The following is a 20,796-nucleotide window of genomic DNA, read 5'->3' on the forward strand; positions in this document are numbered from 1 at the left end:
GGTTGTACTAAAATATGAACACTCACTACATTAACTCCCTGTACTAAAGATATTTTAAAATCAACGTCATTATTATATGTTATAAGAATTTTTTGGTAATATACATATTCTTTGAAATAAATAATTCTTAACAACTTTCTTTGACAACTTTCCTTTACGGTTATGAATCATAAAAATTAAATTTAGAACATGAAATTTATTACAGATTGCTTGATTATGTTTTCAGAGAGTTTTAATTAAAATGCAACCATGGGATATGAATAAACAGAGACCGGCGTTTTATGTGTATATTTTGTTTTGTATATAAATATATATTTGAGTCAAAGAGGAAAAAGTGGTAAAAGTACGTGAAGGATCAAACAAATAAAAGGTATATATTTGAACATTCTTTTAACAGAATAATATCAATTTTATTCATTTAAATTACAAAAAAAAATTTTTATGTTTTAAAGGTAGACGCAGTAATATAAGTTAAAGCTCGTAAAAAAAATATCTCTGAATGTATATGTCCTACTATAACTATGATGAGCCACTTGAATATGCGGATGAGGATTATGATACCATACCCGAGCAGAATGAGCCAATTAATTCGTGGACAAACATTTGTGAAACCTGCATTTTACCATCCACTATGCAAATAATTTCGTACATGGGAATTATAATTGGTTTCAGCTTCATATGCCACATAGGAATTGTCATTTGCTATCACCTTAAAACCAAAAAGGAATGGCTGCTACACATAATTTCTATCTCCGCGGGATGCGGTATGTTAACTGTAGCTGTGGGCACTAATTCATTTATTATTATATTTTTTGCAATTTTTTCGTATTTAGTTTTTCTTTTGATAAATTTGTTTCCACCTTTTAGAAAGAATATTGGTGTCATAATGGTAATATGTACAATTTTGACACTACTTTGCTCCGAGCATATATGGAAAAATCAAATAGCATGGGAAATGATCAAGGGATCTGCCATGGTTGTGAATATGAAAATTATTTCAATAGCTTTTGAAATGCAGGAAACCGTATTGAAAAGCCAGCGAGCTAAAAACGTCCCGAATATACTTTCCTTTTGCGGCTATATTTTCACTCCGGCAAATTTAATAGTTGGCCCGTGGATTCCATACAGTTCTTATTTATATAGCATACGCTTAAATCCAACAAAACAATTTCATATGCGAAGGTTAATGTGGGTCTGTTTTTGCTGTTTGCTGTCACTTGGTTTTCTCAATTCATCTAATTGCATTGTACCATATTTATTTTCAAATTCATCCTTAGTTTGGGTGCGTATTTTCCGCGATGCATTTGCCGTCCGTTGTAGCCATTACTTCGTCAGTTTTCTGTCACAAGCTTCACTTATCACTGGTGGTCTTCTTATACATAAGGACGATAAACCAAATAAGTGGTTGGGTCACATGGTCACACTGCCTTTGCACATCGAATTCCCTCGGTCCCTGAGTTCAGCAGTGCGAGTATGGAACGTTCCCATGCATAAATTCCTGAAAGAATATATATTTCGTGGGATTTATAAACGGTTTAATAGTCATTTAGTTGCAATTTTTGTAACTTATTTAGTTTCCTCACTTTTGCATGGCCAATATTTGAAAATATATTTAGTATTATTTTCATTGGCAATATTTGGCTTTGTTGAGAGCATACTTAGAAAAAAGATATCTATCGCTTTTAATGCGTGTGTTACAGCACAGGCTTGCCGAAAGCCATGTCATTTTAAGCACTGCTCCAGTCATGGTTGGCGAAGCGATGGTGCGATATTGGTAAAACTGACGAATCTTTTATTTTCAATGGTTACCATTTTCCATTTGGCATACATAGGTGCAATGATGAATGAATCTATTGCTGGCGAAGACACGGGGTTTGGCGTTGACTTAAGTCTATGGTCTTCAGTTAGTTATTTTAATCATTGGATAGTACTGCTTACATACCTCCTTTATTTAGTTATTTAATCTATAGTTTAATTAAAAGATAAATGTAAGATACTTAAATCAATTAATTTTTGTACTTATAATTTTCGCAATAAATATGTAAAATGTATTCTTGTAAATTTATGAATTGGTAATATTATTATTTTAGAGGGGACCTTAACATTCTATATAAATATAACAATATTATATGTGAATAGGTTAAATAGACTATAGCCACGACCATCTACAATGTTTACTTATACTAGAACTTAACGATCCAGACAGTTCTGGGTCGCCGAAATAACAGCCCTTGGTCGGATCCGAAAATCCGAGTCAATCGCGGTATCGCAGAATCGGCTGTTGTGGGGACTGTTGCGCAACTTCGTTCTGGATAATGTAGCAGACTAAACTCCTACATATCCAGACTAGACCCTTACAGTAGTGTGACACTAACCATATCTTACTCCCTTTGGTCCGACCCTATCCCGTTAGATGATTTCTATGACAATTAGTCCAGGCTTGTCGGTTCAGGCCCGCTTGAGTAACCGTTACAACAACAATGTTTACTAACTTGATGTAAATAGAAATAAAACGCGAATGTAACAATATTTTTAGCATTCATCATCCCTCCAATGTAATGTATGTAAAGGTTTGTATCATTATGGAAGGCTCTCGCAACTATTCAGAACCCTGGAGTGGTGTCACAACTTTTCAACACCTTGTTGTCACTTTCATCTGCCTCCAGTCCTAGTCTAGCCTGCAACTCCTAACAGTCCTGAAAGCATGCCAGTACTTTACGAATGACAACTTCAAACATTGGATTATTGGAGAATTGGATCTATGAATGGACATCACCAATTATTCTTGGTTGAAACTATATAACTTACTGCTTAATTAACAAAATTGCTACCCTGGAGCGCACAACATCATAAAACTACTAGTGGAATCGATTTGAAATTTTAGGATACAGGGGCTTAAGATAGTTTCGCCAAGTCAACCCTAAGAAGCCTTAAAAGTATTATTTGATAATTAACGTCAAGAATGATAGAAGACAAGATTACGACAGGCGTTTACAGTTAGTTATTTTGAGTTTTGAGTTCCTGTTGAGCGTCAAGTTTCACGACCACGAACACGCGAGCAAAACAAAATTGCACGGTGGTACAAAACAATAAAACCAAAACAAAGAGCTGAAGTCAAGGCTTGTGCTTAATTATTATTTAAAATTTTAAGTGAAAAATGTATTAATTTGAAAAAGAAGTCCGCAATGGCGGAATTAAACAACAATAGTACAAAAAAGTCGTCTATAAAGATTTTTTTCTCACTTTTCCAACCAACAAAAAAGTTGGCAAAATGGCGAACTTTTTGTAACAAAACATATAATTTTAATTATAAATATGCATGATTATATTAGATCATTTTATAAATGAAGATTTTAAGAATTACGTTCATTGTGATATTTTATCTGCACATTATTCAATTTGGTTCACTATGTTTCACATTTCCGTTTTCCATTTGACAATTCTTCTGTTGCCTATTCCCATTCGTTGGTCGTGAACGCTCAGCCTGTCGTAATCTTGTCATCTATCATTCTTGTACTGTACTATGTACTGTAATGCATGTGCTGCACGGACTTGAATACCCAGAGAAGTTTAATTTTCTTTACTCTCATGACCCTCTCGGCAAGTATATTAGATATTTATGTTTAAGATTCTATGAGTTTCTTAAGACCGATTTCACACAGGCAATTTTTGTTGCGGCAATTCTTAGTTTTATAGGAGAGGGGGCGACCAAGGGAAGCGAAAGAGAGAGAAATTCTCCTCTCTTCGTCGCCCCCTCTCCTATAAAGTTAAGAATTGCCGCAACAAAAATTGCCTGTGTGAAATCGGTCTAAATATGAATTTGTAAAACTACCCGCAACTCCAGTGTAGGTGTGATCGTGCATCTCTTTCTTACACATAGGGTTAAAGAATTGCAATGTGTGAATGTGGTAGCAAAGCAATATGAGGCGTCTCCATTGGCAATATGTATTTCCACGCAATGTCAGACTTATTCTTATCGTCGCTGGCAAGATTTTGTTAAATGGCGTTTAACATGCTCCTGAAGGAGCTTAAAACTATTAGAAATTTGGTGAGAATGTAAAACGTCGTAGAAAACATTATAACAATAAGATGAATCAAGTTTTGAAAATTTTGAATCTACGTGTAATTTTATATATGTATATAATAAAAGCGATTATAAATTTAATGAGAATGAGAGTGGATGACAAATGAAAAACGTCGTAGAAAGCTATAACAATATACTATACGCTATGCGTGGAATTTTTATTGCCTGATACTCGTCTTTGGCAATATTTGTTGTGCAGTATGTTTACCCTGTCAATAATATTTTCAAAATGTCAACCTTTAACAATACTGATTGTGTTGTTGTTATGTCAGTTTTACTGTGATGTCAATAAATGTGTGTGCCAATAAATATTGTGATTGTGATATAAAAGATACAATGGTAATGCACAGTAAACACATCCTTTTCAATCCCTTAACTGTATTAATTGCCTTGGATTTAATTTCACATATGAGAGTGGTAAGTGCAATCCATGCACGCAGTGAAAAAGAAATGCAAACAACAGCTGTCCAGTCGGTGGTGCCTATTACTTCTCCATCCTCTTTAACTGGTGCATCAGCAGTATCCACAGATTTCAATCCGCTTGGACCAATGGTTATGTGTTCGTTTTTGCCACGTGACTTTCTCGATTGCAAAGATCCAATTGATCATGAAAACAACAATACAGCCAGGGCAGTCAAAGGCTACGGATGCTTACGTTTTGGAGGATCTACGTATGAAGAAGTAGAGCATACTGAAGTTCTGTGCACAGTATTTCCAGATATTGATTGCTATGGACCACGTACATTTTTACGAGACGGTGTGCCCTGTGTTCGCTACACAGATCATTATTTTGTGACAACACTTATATATAGTATTTTATTAGGATTTTTAGGTATGGATAGATTTTGTTTAGGCCAAACTGGCACAGCCGTTGGAAAGTTATTAACACTTGGCGGAGTTGGAGTATGGTGGGTTATTGACGTTATCCTACTTATAACAAACAACTTGCTTCCAGAGGATGGAAGCAATTGGAACCCTTACATCTAAAATAAGGAATATTTCCCAAAATATATGTGATATAATTCTAATAATAAAAAAAAAATATATATCCTTTCCAATTATTTATACTTTATTGGTCTACGTAACATTAATAAATTTGTTGTTAATAATAATCGCAGATTTAATCGTGTCACTCGTGAACAACAGAACAACGATTATTATATTACGTAAAGTAAGATAAGATTTAATTTTGATTTAGATTTAATCAGTATAAGAATATCAACAAGTATACAAATAAAACGCAATAACAAATTTAATATTTGAGTATGTATATATATGTATATTGTTGTTTATTTTTAATTATTTCACATAAACATATGGGAGGATCTTAAGATATTTTTAATATTTTTCTATATATTACTTAAGATATTTAGTTATTATCAATCCTTGGAATACCTGCAGATATCGCGCTTTCGATTCCACAGTGATCTTCACCACGCAATATCTTAAAGTATCCATTATTTCCCCAATCTGTGTTCCATGAATTGGCTATCAACCAGTATGGTGTACCCTTCTCTACTCCCCATCCTAAAATACGAATAGCGTGACCTCCAAGGGCCTTTCCAACTACATGTTGATAAACTCCGTCTTTGTACAATATTAAATCTTCATAAACCGTGAAGGCTCCCTCAACTGGGCCATTCGTATAAATTTCTTCTTGTATATCTCGCGGATTGCGTCCGATAGAATACGATTTAGCTCCGTAATGCTTATCTTTAACGTAATCACCTTTATAACTTGATTGACATTTATGTTGGCAACGGGGTGTCTTTCCATGCTCACCGTCACAGGCTGGACGCGTTCCATTTACATGATGTTCACATGGTGCAATTTCATATGGACGACAACCCTGATATTAAATATATATCAGCTTATTTAATATTTTGTCTAATTATGAGGTATCTATATAATCTAAGGCTTTACCTGATTCGATCCAAAAGCACCACCACTAACAATTCCCTTTCGGGTCCAATAGCTCCAAGCAGCTCCTGGAAATCCTCCGTTGCATCCGAATCCACAGGTGTGACAACATGACACTAAGTCGTCAGCGGAAAAGTGAAAATTTTGGGTTCCATTGGAATGAATGCAAAACTGTCAACAGAATTTTGCATTGTTAATAAAATTGCAAATTTATATAAAACATTTAGTACAATACACACGCCACAATGCGATAATTGTTTGTATGTATTATGTACATATGACTAATGCGATAAGGTTTAAATTTAATAACAAAGCCTATATATACATATGTACATACATTTAAATTTTGCACTTGCATACACACATATTTATGTAAAAGTATACGAGACAGTGAACAATACGCAAACAATGTAGAAACAAAGGAAATGCATTTCGATCGACTGTACTCAAAAATAGTTTTTAAAGATAACATTCAAGTCTTACCCTATCGGACATTGCTTCCACAGCTCCAAACGCCCAACACGATCCGCAAGAACCTTGATCTCGTATCTCCGAAATTGTTGGACATTGAGACCATTGCTTTCTCGAATCAAATTCCTCTGGTAATTCAATTTCGCTCTCTTCAGATTCCTTTATTAATTGGGGCAGTGCGAATTTATGCGAATCGGGGTGTACTCCCATTAAACCACGTATATATTTCTCACCAATAGATTCGTGAAAATTCCTTCCCGGCTTAAAAAATAATAAAGTATTGTGTAAAATCGCTTAATTCTAGATCGAGATTCTTACCGTCCATGTTTTGGCTTTATTGCGCACCAATTCAATGAATTCATTTGATAAAAAATGGGGAACAGTGGCATCTTTTTCTCCAGATACTATGATCACAACAGCCAATAAAAGAAAACTAACGAAAATAACTTTCATTTTTGCTAAAATATGTGAAAAAAAGGAAACTAATTGTAAAAAATAAAAAAAAATAAAATTGTGAAATAATCAATAAAAAATTACTAACCTGCAGAAGTAAGTTTGAAATGATGAATAGTATTATTATCACTATGGTATTATATTAACTGCTCAAAATCGCAAAACAAAGTGATAATTTCTAGTTACCGATTCCGACAATCAAATATAAAATCTAATGTTGCAAGGTTGTATAGGATTGTATCTTTTATTACAAAACGACAGTTTGGAAAGCTATGAAGTCATTAACATACAGGCCACACCGAACGTAATTCTTTTGTTTATATTATTTCCTTCAATAATTCTCTTTTATGGTATTATTCTTATATATCTGCCATTAGTTTCGATTGTAAAAGTAGTTATACCGATAGATACGGTTTTGAAAAATCACAACGCCGGTATCAATCTACCCGAATTAGAAAACATTGCTAGCAAAAGTTTTAACTGTAATTTCTCTCGTATATTTTGCCTACTATAATCAATAAGTTTTTTTTCATTGTAGTTAACTAGTCTGTTAATTTTATCGAGTTAAGAACTATCGGCTGTAGAGACAGCAGGTAAACATTATTCATTAACATATGGATGAAAAATTAATCAAGTGAAGGAAATATTGACTTTGCATATACTGAATAATATTTTGAAAAAAAAATTACTAATGATAAGAATTTGATATAAACAATATGACTTCGCGCAACCTAACAGAGGTTTTTGTGATAATGCGCAATAATGCATCCAAACACCGAAATTTGTATTCTGAAAGCAGAGTATGTATAGATATTTAGTTTGGTAAATAAAAAGTATTTACCGATAATTGTATTATATTTTAACTAGTTGCAAGATGATGCCGAGCGTTTAATTAATAATTCAATACGTGATGCAGAGGAAGGTTTAGAAATGAGGGATGACTATGGAACACCGCCCGTGTGGATTGATAAGCTGGAGGAGGCACAATACACCTTATCTAAGTATGTGCATAAATATGTTCTCTTATCGTTGAAGCTTAGTTTCCAACTATTTTTAGAATAAAGCCAAAACTTGATGAATTAGGCTCTTTACATGCAAGACACTTGTTGCAACCCGCATTCGACGAGAGTTATGAGGAAGAAAAGGAAATTGAAGGCCTTAGCCAGGAAATTTCAAAACTAATCACATCCACTCATCGACATATACAATGTATTCGATCAAGTCTCGGTATAGGAACTAAGATGGAACAGCGGTTAACAGAAAATGTGGTTACTTGCTTGCTACTTCAATTACAAGAATTAACCTTTAAATTTCGAAATAGCCAGAGTATTTACGTACGACAACTGAATTCTAGAGAAGAACGCTCTCAAAAATATTTTGGAAATGATGACTTTACAAATATTGACTTGGTTTCGGGATCTACAGATGATCACGAAAATTATGTAGATTCTTTCGATAATTTTCTACAACCCGTGTCCTCAGGCCTAAATAATAATAAATCCACTAAAAAGCATAGCTATTTATATGATGATGATTCCTCTCAACAAATAGATGAAGATTTTCAACGACCAATATCGAACCGAATGACTAAACAGCAACTTCTGCTTTTTGAAGAAGAAAATACTCGGTTCGCTATTAATCGCGACGAAGAAGTTACCAAAATTGTAAAATCCATTTATGATCTCAATGATATATTTAAAGATCTTAGTCAAATGGTACAAGAACAAGGAACTATATTGGATCGTATTGATTACAATGTCGAGCAAACCCAGACGAGAGTATCTGAAGGTCTTCGGCAATTACAACGTGCTGAAATGTATCAAAGAAAAAATCGTAAAATGTGTATTATTATGGTATTGGCCGCTGTAACTTTATTCATGCTTCTACTCCTTATTTTTACAAAGTTATAGATGTGAAAAATAAATATGTGTTATTATTTCAAAATCTCATCTATCTATATGATATAGAGATTTCATCAACATAATAAGGAAAATTGTTTCACATTCGTTCAGATAGCCGACTAGCCACCGAACGGAGGTTACCGTATACCTTACTTGGGGGTGAACCAAGAATAAGATTGCAAATCGCTCTCCTTGCTAGCTGAATATTTTGATAACTCCCCAAGATATGAATTTTGCTGTCGGCCAAAACGATGCGCGTTTTCGTAACATTTTCAATTGTGAATTTTGTGCGTCCTCCTTTACCAGCCAAGCGTCCTATTGCACGACTCAAGTGATCACCACGTAGAGTTTTTACATCCTTTACTTCAAATGTTTCTACAAATAAGTCTTCTAAACGAAGCAACGCCAGAGCATCATCCACTTCGAATCCACATAAGAATGCTTTAACAAAGTCAGCACCTTTTTGAAGATTAGATATGTCAGGTGTTTCATCGCTAATTCTTAGTTCTACCTGAAAAAATAAAAATCATTACAAACACAATTATATTTGAATAGAAGGATATTATGGTATTCTTTAAAATGTTTATGGGTAAGGGATTTGCTAAATCAACTTGAACTGTTTCGCTTCATATATTAAAAATACTTACTTGTTTTGCTTTCATATTAAATCTTATTTGAAGTTTCATATGCTCGACAACAGGAGTAAAGATTTTCATCCAATGTTCTTTGAGTGAAGAGTATCTAAAAAATTTTAATGTCAGATTCGGATTAAATAATATTTTCTATTGTGATAATACCTGTGTGGTGGAACAGAGATTTTCCTAATATCACTTTTTTGTCGTTTTGCACGCGGTGCTTGAAATCTTTGCTTTGTTTCCTGCAACGGAGACTCCTCATCGACCTGCATTGCTGTGTTATGATCTGCAGATCGTTTTGGTGCCTTTTTAGACACGGATGGCGGCAAGAAATCGTCGCCTTTTATATTTTCCACTTCCATTCTTAATTTCCTTCTTAATTGTATTATTTACAAGAAAATATTTACGTTCTTTTGAATGACTAAAAATATTACAAAAACATGTGGCTGAAAATTTTCGTAAAAGAAATGTCAAACTTATTATTTACATCAGAGAACGTATAATTATACGTTCTCTGATACAAATGAAATTTGACATTCCAACATCAGATAAATAAAAATCCAAAACATAGTATAAGGTATAACACAATGTCTACGCTTGCAATAATATTAGCATTGGGATCAAAATACCAAAAGTTTAATCGAAACATCTATATATATACGGTATTCTAACATTCTGAATTGATTTGCACTGTAAAGTATTTGTTATTATTTTAGAAATCGTTGTAATTGTGTATTTTTGAAATTTTATAAATCTGCAAATGTTCTTTATTCTCTCATAATGAGTTCAAATTTAATACGCCGCGTGAATAAATGGAAGATATTTTGATAAATTATCTCAAAATTCGGAAAGAATAAAATTAATTAGAGAAACAAAAGTTAGTTAGTTTATTATCTAGCAATTACATCCATCTGAACAAATATATATAGGTCGGATCAATACAAATACTAAATAACTACAAAGTTATGATAACATATAAATAGGTAGTGGAGACACATATATTTAATACGCCGAAGTGAGTTCATTTGTTTGGCTTTATTGGACAAGTTTTTAAGATTTCTTCTCTACCTTTTGAGGTGACAAATTTTAATGGAGGAACATAAATTAGAGGAATTGCGCAGCAAAAATTTTGATCAAATTAAATCTATATTGACCGATTTTAACACAAAAGTAAGTACAATATAAAAATAATGATAGATAAGTATGTATGTATACGATTACGCATTTCTACATGTATTTATGTATGTAGTAAATAAAATCTGAATTGGATTGCATACAAACATATCTACATAAAAAACACCCATATTAATATTTTGTATTTGGATTATTTAGAATGATGATCTTTTCAACTTTTCGGCTTTCCACATTGATGGGCGCTGGCATGCTATGTGGCGTGCTCTCTTTGATATCCTTAAAGATGATAGCTTACAGGACTTGCATGATCTAACTTTAAATAGTGTCCGAATTCTCACCAGAGACAAATGTAGTTTACAAACAGAGGACTTAGAAGAAGATGTTTCTTGTCTTCTTAAACTGGCTCACTTGGAACATCCCGAAGCAGTGGATGTTTCTGATACTACCGAGCCAACTGACATTGACTCGGACGGATTAACAGTTCAAAGTGTTAATGTACACTGGAGCGACAACACAACCAGAGTTGTAGTGGAGTCTCTAAAGTGTCTGTGTAATTTAGTATACCAATGTGCAGATCGTCGTCGACAATGCGTAAAATCCAACATTACAGATGCTATTTTAAAGCGGGTTGCATCCTCTGTACAACATCCTCCTTCAGTTGAATTTTTCGATATGAAGTTGTTATTTCTAATAACAGCAATGGAGCCAGCTACACGCACACGTGTACAAATTGATTTGAATGGAGTCGCATATATGACTGAATGGCTTGACGAAAAACTTGCTGAAAAAGATATTGGTGATGAGCATATGGATTTATTGTGTGAGATGCTAAAAGTAATGTTTAATATCACTACAAATTCCGATAGAAGCCCAAATGAAAATGAAATTCAAAGTCGACATTTGACTGGTGTACTCCGAAAATTGCTTTTAAATTTCGGGGATCTAAGGAATGAGCGAGAGCGTAACATCATTATGCACGCCATCAATCTTTTGACAAATATCTCCGGTAGTTGCTTAACAGAGTTATTGATAAAGAGTGAATCAAGTGGGCCGTCTACATCTCCTATAGTAATTTTTGAAGGCTACAATGTTCGTACATTAGAAATAATTACTAGATACTTAAAAGTCGTATTAGATGAACAGGGAAATGCTGCAACATCTAATGAACTAATCTCACCTGTTCTAACATTGCTGGTTAAATGTGCACGAAGTGATAGAATTTTGCGACACTATATTAGAAGTGTAGTGTTACCCCCATTACGGAATGTTTATAAACGACCTGAGGTAGGAAATGAACTACGAAATCATTTATGTCGGTTTCTAACTTTACCCGAAATGTTGTTGCGTGACTTGGCTACAGAATTACTCTTTGTGTGCTGTAAAGAAAATGTTTCACGTATGGTAAAGCATACTGGTTATGGTAACGCTGCTGGCTTATTTGCAAAGCGTGGTCTTCTGGGTGGACGGCATGTCGAAAACACTGATTATTCTTCAGATAGCGAGGACAGCGATACAGAGGAATATAAACAGGCACAACATAACATCAATCCAGTCATTGGTTGTTATGAGGCCCCGAAAAAGAGTCCTTTCGAAGGTATGTCTGAGGAGCAGAAACAATATGAGGCCATGCAGCTTGTAAATCTGATCGATAAATTACACAAAACGGGGGTGGTTCAACCATGTCGTATTGGTGAGGACGGCAAGCCACAGCCTGTAGATCATATTTTACAATTGCAAGAGGAATTACCTCAACAACAAGCGGATCAAAAACGTAAAACATAAATTGCGCCTTCTCGTTTAGCAAAATGTTAGTCAAAAACAAAAGATACTAAGCCAATGTCAAATAAATGATGAATATTGAATGTTTAATTTTAATTTGTAAACGTATATGAGACATTACATTTATTTTCTGTTGCATATTTACTCTTATAGCCGTATTATAAAAATGCACTAAATGTTAATTACATAACCAAAGATTTTCTAAGTATTATATCTTAAGTTTCAGTTTAATCGAAGAATTTGTACTTATACATATATGTATTTCAATAAATTACTATGAATTTGAATTTGAATTAGATGAATAAACTAGACTGATTCAGGCATCCAATATCTAGTTTACTCCGACTTCACTAACAATAGTCCTCTAAATCTTATCAGAGGTAATATTGAGTATTTCTAAGTTAGAAAAACGAAAAGGGGAAAGTCTTTAAGTACTGATTTGATGATGGATTTCATTAAATAGTATACAATACAGAACATTATTCCCAACTGTATTTTGAATTATTAATTATGAGATTCTTGACTCGTTTATTTCTAAACTGTCCAATTTGGTTGTTAAAAGACTTCCCTGAATTTATCCCCTTCTTGATTTGGTATTTTTTTTTTCATCTGCCTATATTTCGTCTACCATATATCTCTATACAGAATACACAAAAGTGTTATGTTATTCGGTTATTTAGTATTTTTGCTTTCCTCATGAATAATTTCTGTATGCACTGTATCAAAAGGTTATTTACCTGTTATGTAATTAGGAAATATTAAAATTATCAATACATATAGTTCTTTAAAATATTCAATGAATATATACACTCATACAAATATATTTTAATCAGATATATATAGACGTAAGTATATACATACATATGTACATATTATACATTACCAATTACACATACATAGATAAAAAAGCTCATTTAATAACTTAGATAAAATGGCAGTTATTCTAGCATAGAATAGTAAAATCAATATCATTGACAATTTGTAATTGTGTGCTTCGTTAAGTGGCCACTGTGTTGTGGTCGCGCTATGAATTTCGACATGGGTCTGCCGTTGCGGTGAATATTGTGTGTTGGTTGTTGATGCGGTTGATGCGTTTTTGAAATATTCGTGTGCGCGTGTAAGGACTGATGCTTTTGTTTCATCAGTACATCTTTCTTCGATATTTTCGTCGATCGATCTACAATATATTCGCCCCCTTCGTCTTCAGCAGTAACTGCAGGTGCTGCTCCATCGTTGAGGGCGCCATTAAAAAGCGCTGAATTAATGTCATTTTTACTTCCAAAATCACGTGTCACCTTGGCAAGAAGATCATAATAGGGATTCGGTTTTGTGTTGGACAGATTTTGCTGTAGTTGTTGCTGTAGATGTCTGTTATTTTTGCTCTCGGATTTCGTTCGTTCCAGGTATGTTTGTTGCTGAGTATGTGGACGAGAATGTTGTATTTGGTTATTACTTACATTCCGGAAGTTTTTTTGGATTTGACTCTGAATCTGACCATTGCCCTTACTATGCTTTTGGGGCGACTGTTGCTGCGTGTAACTGAATGTTTCTTTACAAAACGACTTTACTTCCTTTTTATATTTTTCTATTTCTTCTTCTAATTTTTTTAATCGTTTTTCATAACATAATCGATCATTCCCTCTGACGAGATTTTCGGTAGACTTCGTCAGACCATTGGCGATGTTATTCGTTACATCTGACTTTGAGTTCCGTACATAAGAAGGCTTTTTTGAAAATGGGGCGCTATCATGGTTGAATCTTTCCTGAACTTCTATGTAAGATTGTTCATGGTCCATCTCTGGATAGGCTAAAGTACTATCTTGCTGTCGGTATTCGAATTTTTGCTGCGTAGAATTTAGGGGATGAGCATTAGGATATTTATTTTGTTGTTGCTGGACGAAGTGAGTGCTTGATTGCTCGGACATGCTCCTTTGCTCCCCTTTACTTATCGACAAAGAGCTACGATGTTGTCGCCGAGTACTGTCAACCTTCTTTAGTGCCCCGCTAGGTGAGCTAGCCTGTCTGCCTACTAAATCTCCCAATTGTCCTCCAAAGCCTACCCTGCCATCTGGAAGACTACCGTAGCCAGCGTCTATGGAATGACGTTTGTCGATAACATTTACGGGTAAATGATCGTCGTTGCTATCGTGTATTTTTAAGTGCGCTTTCCCTTTTACCACTTCTATTGTTTGCTGGGCAAAGTATTTAGATTGCGTTTTGCCAGACTTGCGTTTAGCATTAGGAGATATCATAGATAACTTTTTAGTGGGTTTACCATTTATGCTAGGCACACTAATAGATGGTTGTGTTTCGCTTTCGTGTTTCTCAGGTCGGCTTAAATACTTTTCTTTTGAAATATATTTGTCCTCTGAGATCTTGCTTTGTTTAGTCTTATGGGGTTTCTTGGATGCATCAGTCTTATCGTAGGGTGTTGAAATCTTGGGATCTCTGCAAATATGCAGCCATATCTTGCTATGTAGACAGCAATAAAAATATTTTTTTACTTTACTTACTTTTGACTCATGTTAGAACTCTTGGCAATTGTTGATGTTTGCCGTTTGTCTATCTTTTCATTGTTATGTTGAACAATTTCATATAATTTCGACCGATATTCGGGTACAGTTAGACGCACATCATCGCGAAATGGTGGCAATATGTCTACACTTAATTCGATTTCTGGTATAGAGTTGCGAAACCTTTGGTGATTTTTAAAGGAGACACTTGCTTTATAAAATATCATTTTAAACGTTACATTTGTTCTTCAGACCATCTTACTTTTCTACATATGGATGACCGAGTGCTTGCTTTGCTGTAAGTCGAGCTAAGGGATCCAATACTAATAATGCTTTGACCATATTTAAAGCATCTTCAGGAGCGTCAGACATCATTTCATTTAACGAGGTTTTCCTGTAATGGATATGGCAAAATAATAGTAGCTCAATGCATATGTATTATATTATTAAATATTTCTGAAATAAACCTTTCACGTGAAATTTGTTTGCTAAGGAGTACGGATCCAAAACCAGCTCCTACCGCTTTTACGTCGTGATCTGTTATTTCTGGCAGAGCTGTTACTATCTTTTCTATCTATTAAAAGTACATATATTTAGTATTAACACAAGGTTATGCAAATCTACTCTACTTACTTGATTAACGGTACTACTACCTTGAAACAAGGGTTTCCCACGTATCATCTCACCAAGTATGCATCCCAAGCTCCACATATCGATGCCTTTAGTATATCTTTGAATACAATCGAAATATCGCACAATTTACAATACTCGTTTTGATATGAATCGCAGATATAAAAGTACCTTTTACTGGCTACAAGAATCTCTGGTGCTCTATACCAACGCGTAGCGACATAGTCCGTGAGTATGGGCTCGATGGTGGGATCGCTAGTCAAATCGTTACTCTCTCTCATTGGCCGATTTGAAACAGATCGTGCTAGTCCGAAATCCGCCAATTTACATCTGCAATAATAAACAGCAATGTACTCGTATATAGGTACCGTTAAAGGTTTTCAAAATTTTGAAGTCACCTGCATTTGCTATCGATGAGTACGTTGCTTGGCTTCAGGTCCCTATGTATCACATTTCCCGAATGTATATACTTAATGGCATTAATTAATTGATACATCACATATCTCTTATGAATATCCTTCAAAATAGTACCCTTCTTAATTATGTTATGCAAATCACTTTCCATGTATTCAAAAATGAGGTATATGTCTAGGTTATTCGACGCTCTGAAAGAACCAGTTTTATGTCTTTAATCAGTAACTTTTATTTGTGTATATATTCAGGGAGAGCCAAAAGTTTTTTTTTGCATATTTACGTCCTGTGAGCGTATGTAGCGAAATTACATACTAACTAAGAATGATAGATGCACTATTTTATTCTAGATACTAACCTATACACAGTGAGTAATCGTATGACATTGGGATGATTACGAAATGCCTTTAGGAAAACAATTTCACGAAATGTTCGTTGCGCATCAGTTTTGTCGCGAAATGCGTCGAAAATTTTCTTAACGGCCACAGTTTCGTTAGTACGCTTATCCAATGCTTTCCACACAATGCCGTAGGCTCCTTTGCCCAATCGCTAGAATTGTTACAGACTTAGTTTTTAATTTAAAGAAGTATTTTAAAGTTTTAATTCCAAATCGAATGGTCGTGGATAGGTATACATATAGTGTAAAATAACAACAACTAATTCTAATACAAAATTTAAACAACATAGCGAAGTAGAGGACCAAGAAAAAACTATCATTATTGTATAGGACTACATGACTCCACTTTGAAACGATCGAGCAAAAAAATTATAAAATAAAGAAGCACTAAAAAATCGGCATGAACCTCTAAGGTGGTTAATGAAAGCAATTTTAATTTATTGAAATTTGTAAGATAAAGTTTAGCGTTAAAAATATGTGAGAGAATTCGTAAACGGGTTTATTAAGTAAAATTGATAAAGTAAAAGAAATAATTCAACGTGTTCAAGAATGATTTCTGTTGCATATATTTGAGAAAAATGGATTTTTGAATTATTCTACAAAAGAAATGTAATGTACTAGTTAGCATGTCTTAAGTATACTTTTTTCTATGTTTATTGTATAATAGTTATTAATATATGATTTACTACAATTAATTGCAATTTACCTTTTTAATATCAAAAATTCTCGAAATATTTTCGTCTATCTCGGACATTTTGTGCTTCTCCTGTTGACTTTTAGATTTGGTTGTCATTGTGAAGCTTTTATATTTTTACTCGAACGGATATAATTATTTTCGAGAACACGTACTCACGCTGTTATGGGACAATTGAGACTGTCGATCTCATACAATATGTAACTAAACAGGAGAGATTACTATTTTATCGAAATAGAGGTTATCATAACAGATTATGTTCTTAAACTGTGCCACTGCGATGTTAGTGGGCCGGTATTTATGTTGGCGTTAGAGAGTCTTTTTTGTTTTCTTGTCTTGTTGCTCAAGTAACCAGAAACTATCTACATAGACACATATATATATATATGTATATGTACATATATGAGATGCAATATAATGTTGAATCCAAACGGATTTGTTAGATCGATGATAAAATACGGCGGTCGCACTATTAGTGAAAATAGGAAACGGTAACGTCAATCAATGAAAGGCTATCAATGAAGTGATGCGACGTCGAGTGCAATTTCGTGCATACAATTGCAGTTAAATTCGGCTCTGTCAGGCCAATCAAACAAATCAACTGAAATATATATGTACATACATACAAACATATGCATAATAAACAAACATGCATAAATGGAGCAACAAAACAACAATGCGCGGAATCAAATTTCCGGGGGTGGAGGTATGCAAATCTCTTCCATGTTTTGCAATACGTATATATGGATGTTAATATATAATATATTAGCAATATACGAAATAGTATCACTCACAGTATCACTAATCCCCGTTGCTATAATATTATTATACAGGAGCTACACTGATTTGATATTGCCTTTAGTGATGTTGGCAAGCACCACAAGTGAGACCGTGGATTAGCACATTTCCGGTCTTATGTTTCTCGTGATGTGACTTACACCAATTTAAAAACATTTACGCGACTGCAGACACTGCGCTATAATTGTTGCTAATTGCATTTAAATCAGTTTAAAAAATATAGTATGTATGCATGTATCTATGTAGTAAAAACTACGTATTCTTCACTTAAATGTCAGCACAAAATATTTAGACACTTCTAACTGCTATCGGCTATTGACACTGGCGTTAAGCTCTCGGAGTTGGCCGAATTTTGCGCACTGCACTTGAGAATGTGTGGATAAATGCAAATCTATTCCTTTTATTTATATTTATTTTAGATAAAAGTGTACAAAAAGTTTTGAAAATATACATATTTCAAATATTTCGGCGAGATATTTTCGATATTTTCCACAGTCAACTTTGTCGATTTATGAGCTGCACGGTGAATTTACAAATTAAATTGATAACTAAACTAAAATAGTATTGTTCAATGGCAAGCAGCCGCGAGGATGCTTGGTGCACTACCGCAATTTTTGTTTTCGAATTGATATTTATTTGTAAGTGTAAGCGAATATATGTAAATGCGTGCATATATTTACGTACTTGTTTGGAGTCCAACTCTTTAGTTTTTATTTGTTTATGTTTGGTGGTCGCTACGCGTCAGTTGTTGACCATAGCAACAATGCACGGACGTTTCCTAGTGACCAACGAATATTTGTTCGTACATATCAACAACTTCAAAGTTATATTAGAACCACATTATTGTTGTACTTGCCGGTTGTCTTTTTCCATGCAAGCCATTGGCGATGTCTTGTAAGATGACAATTGTCAGTTATCGGCCAGACATATTCTAGTCTCATATCAAATATAAAAGTCTGATCTAAAAAATAATATATAATGAGGTAAGCATGAGCTGACTTCAGGCACGATCGCAATTTGTAAACATTGAATATGGGTCCAAGATCTCAAAATCTGCCAAAAAAGTTCCCAAACTGTGGCAATGGGACATAGTGTTAATATTATTCCATACATTTACCTGATGTTGCTCCAGTAGCTTGTGGGCTATGACATTTCTCCCAAACTCCTTCGAATCCCACTTAATGCGCACATCAAAGTGCAACATTAATAAATTATAACTAAATGGAAATAAGTTTCGTACTTCTTTAAGTTGGCCACAGATATTTTCCATTTTCAATCTTATGTTTGAAGTTAGCACCTAAATATAGTAAAATCTTCTTCCTCTTCTTGACTGGCGTAGACACCGCTTACGCGGTTATAGCCGAGTCCAAAACAGCGCGCCACGTATCCCTCCTTCTAGCAGTTTGGCGTCAATTGGTTATACCAAGCGAAGCCAGGTCCCTCTCCACTAGGTCCTTCCATCAGAGTGGAGGTCTCCCTCGACTTCCACCAGCGGGTACTGCATCGAATACTTTCAGAGCTGGAGCACTTTCATCCATTCGAACAACATGACCTAGCCAGGCTGACATTGTTATTGCTGTTAATGCTGGTTCCCAGGTAGACGAAATTATCTACAACTTCAAAGTTATGACTGTCAACAGCGACGTGGGAGTCAAGACGCGAATGCGCTGACTGTTTGTTTGATGACAGGAGATATTTCGTCTTGTCCTCGTTCACCACCAGACCCATACGGTTCGCTTCCTTATCCAGTCTGGAAAAAGCAGAACTAACGGCGCGGGTGTTGTTTCCAATGATATCGATATCATCGGCGGACGCCAGTAGCTGTACACTCTTATAGAAGATTGTACCTTCTCTATTTAGCTCTGCAGCTCTTATAATATTATATAGTAAAATAACCCCCTAAAATAACAGCTGAATACATAAAAACAATCACAACAAGAGAACACAAGTGTACAACCGAAGAATGTGCAGATGTATGTATGCTTCCGTTATGGTAAAAAAAAGAAGTTAAAATTATGTATGTGTTTCGTTTCCGGGCGCCCCGAGGTAGGCAATGGAAGACTTTCGAAGATATTTCTGCTATGAACACCCTGTTCATAACTGGATAAAAACTGTAGGTCCCTCTCAAAATGTGCGCACGTTTTGAGGTCTTATAACACTTTCTCTTAAATCCCAAAAGGACTAGGGAATCCTCTGATAATAGATTAGAGCATCATGTACTTTAAGTGTGTATGTATATACATAAGTCAAAACCTGAAATCAGTCAGTTTCTTATGACGTATAACTGTGAACTTCTGAATTCCATTTCAAATCCCTATATATCTTGATTACAATAACTAAATACATATGTATGTACATATATTTCCATTTTCAAAAATAGTTAGTTACAAAAAGCCATCTGGACGTGCATATGCATTTGTACTTCACTTAGGGGCTTTATTGACTTCTTCAATAAATGTATATGTGTGTTGTATTATGTGTATGAAAATTAAGAATTGCATGACGTCATTAGTTGAAATACCACATTATGTGTATGATGACTAAATGCGTCCACACATTTATGAGCATATACAGAAATATATACATATGTGTATGTTGGTATGTTAGTGAATGGAGTATCGAAAGAGAGAAATAGCAAAAAATTACTTGGAGTCACAAAATCGTTCCGTTGAAATAGTAAAGAATTAAAATTAAATGAAGTAATAATTCACTTCAGCACACATGTTCATACGCATGCATATAAAAATGAGTTTGCCAACTTCTCAGCTGGTTGTTTGACTACTTGGTGAAATGAGTGTAGTCTCTCCGCTGGTGTTGTAGTTTGTTTGCAATACAATGTTGAGTTTTGAAGAACGTTAGGGTGAACCGATTAGGAGTTCAAATTTCACAGGCAAGCTAAGCATAGATTTATAAATACTTTGTTACAATAGCTTTATCGACAGTATTCTTTTAAAAGATGAAAGTATGTTGAACAAA

General features: G+C 34.4%; 7 protein-coding genes across 14 annotated transcripts; 4 read left to right on the forward strand and 3 right to left on the reverse strand.

Moving 5' to 3' along the window:
* Positions 1 to 201: 201 nt before the first annotated feature.
* On the forward strand, positions 202 to 2,065 carry LOC105212764 (protein-serine O-palmitoleoyltransferase porcupine). Of its 3 annotated transcripts, none has more exons than XM_054231440.1 (2): positions 202 to 343; positions 453 to 2,065. In XM_054231440.1, exon 2 carries the CDS (start codon positions 500 to 502, stop codon positions 1,961 to 1,963), a length of 1,464 nt encoding a protein of 487 aa, XP_054087415.1. In that variant the 5' UTR covers positions 202 to 343; positions 453 to 499; the 3' UTR covers positions 1,964 to 2,065. The 3 variants fall into 3 exon arrangements, with proteins under 3 accessions (XP_054087415.1, XP_054087416.1, XP_011183304.2); XM_054231441.1 differs by having other exon boundaries at positions 215 to 337; XM_011185002.3 differs by having other exon boundaries at positions 237 to 370.
* A 2,267-nt stretch (positions 2,066 to 4,332) lies between these two features.
* On the forward strand, positions 4,333 to 5,548 carry LOC105212766 (TM2 domain-containing protein CG11103). Its single transcript, XM_011185005.3, has one exon. The coding sequence runs from the start codon at positions 4,367 to 4,369 to the stop codon at positions 5,069 to 5,071; it is 705 nt and encodes a 234-aa protein (XP_011183307.1). The 5' UTR covers positions 4,333 to 4,366; the 3' UTR covers positions 5,072 to 5,548.
* LOC105212765 (cathepsin B) lies at positions 5,336 to 7,200 on the reverse strand. 2 transcript variants are annotated; one of them, XM_011185003.3, is made up of 5 exons: positions 7,017 to 7,200; positions 6,794 to 6,933; positions 6,488 to 6,736; positions 6,008 to 6,175; positions 5,336 to 5,933 (listed from the first exon to the last, which is right to left on the reverse strand). In XM_011185003.3, the coding sequence occupies exons 2-5, from the start codon at positions 6,926 to 6,928 to the stop codon at positions 5,454 to 5,456; spliced, it is 1,032 nt and encodes a 343-aa protein (XP_011183305.1). In that variant the 5' UTR covers positions 6,929 to 6,933; positions 7,017 to 7,200; the 3' UTR covers positions 5,336 to 5,453. The 2 variants fall into 2 exon arrangements, with proteins under 2 accessions (XP_011183305.1, XP_011183306.1); XM_011185004.3 differs by having other exon boundaries at positions 6,794 to 6,957; positions 7,017 to 7,155.
* Positions 7,201 to 7,507: 307 nt separating this feature from the next.
* LOC105212767 (syntaxin-16) lies at positions 7,508 to 9,164 on the forward strand. Its single transcript, XM_011185006.3, has 3 exons — positions 7,508 to 7,728; positions 7,796 to 7,929; positions 7,986 to 9,164. The coding sequence occupies exons 1-3, from the start codon at positions 7,645 to 7,647 to the stop codon at positions 8,836 to 8,838; spliced, it is 1,071 nt and encodes a 356-aa protein (XP_011183308.1). The 5' UTR covers positions 7,508 to 7,644; the 3' UTR covers positions 8,839 to 9,164.
* On the reverse strand, positions 8,770 to 9,981 carry LOC105212768 (RNA-binding protein pno1). Its single transcript, XM_011185007.3, has 3 exons — positions 9,627 to 9,981; positions 9,477 to 9,570; positions 8,770 to 9,340 (listed from the first exon to the last, which is right to left on the reverse strand). Exons 1-3 carry the CDS (start codon positions 9,824 to 9,826, stop codon positions 8,927 to 8,929), a joined length of 708 nt encoding a protein of 235 aa, XP_011183309.1. The 5' UTR covers positions 9,827 to 9,981; the 3' UTR covers positions 8,770 to 8,926.
* Positions 9,982 to 10,203: 222 nt separating this feature from the next.
* Positions 10,204 to 12,436, forward strand: LOC105212769 (synembryn). The gene is made up of 3 exons (XM_054230600.1): positions 10,204 to 10,479; positions 10,541 to 10,634; positions 10,797 to 12,436. The coding sequence occupies exons 2-3, from the start codon at positions 10,554 to 10,556 to the stop codon at positions 12,378 to 12,380; spliced, it is 1,665 nt and encodes a 554-aa protein (XP_054086575.1). The 5' UTR covers positions 10,204 to 10,479; positions 10,541 to 10,553; the 3' UTR covers positions 12,381 to 12,436.
* Positions 12,437 to 13,182: 746 nt separating this feature from the next.
* LOC105212770 (extracellular signal-regulated kinase 7) lies at positions 13,183 to 18,265 on the reverse strand. 5 transcript variants are annotated; one of them, XM_011185013.3, is made up of 10 exons: positions 17,961 to 18,265; positions 17,035 to 17,226; positions 16,290 to 16,480; positions 15,919 to 16,125; positions 15,692 to 15,850; positions 15,524 to 15,620; positions 15,358 to 15,464; positions 15,153 to 15,284; positions 14,891 to 15,073; positions 13,183 to 14,825 (listed from the first exon to the last, which is right to left on the reverse strand). In XM_011185013.3, exons 2-10 carry the CDS (start codon positions 17,119 to 17,121, stop codon positions 13,346 to 13,348), a joined length of 2,643 nt encoding a protein of 880 aa, XP_011183315.2. In that variant the 5' UTR covers positions 17,122 to 17,226; positions 17,961 to 18,265; the 3' UTR covers positions 13,183 to 13,345. The 5 variants fall into 5 exon arrangements, with proteins under 5 accessions (XP_011183315.2, XP_028896422.2, XP_011183313.2 ...); XM_029040589.2 differs by having other exon boundaries at positions 17,035 to 17,243; XM_011185011.3 differs by having other exon boundaries at positions 17,817 to 18,265.
* Positions 18,266 to 20,796: the final 2,531 nt, after the last annotated feature.

The sequence above is a fragment of the Zeugodacus cucurbitae genome, chromosome 5, assembly GCF_028554725.1.
Source record: "Zeugodacus cucurbitae isolate PBARC_wt_2022May chromosome 5, idZeuCucr1.2, whole genome shotgun sequence".
Taxonomy (NCBI): Eukaryota; Metazoa; Arthropoda; class Insecta; order Diptera; family Tephritidae; genus Zeugodacus; species Zeugodacus cucurbitae.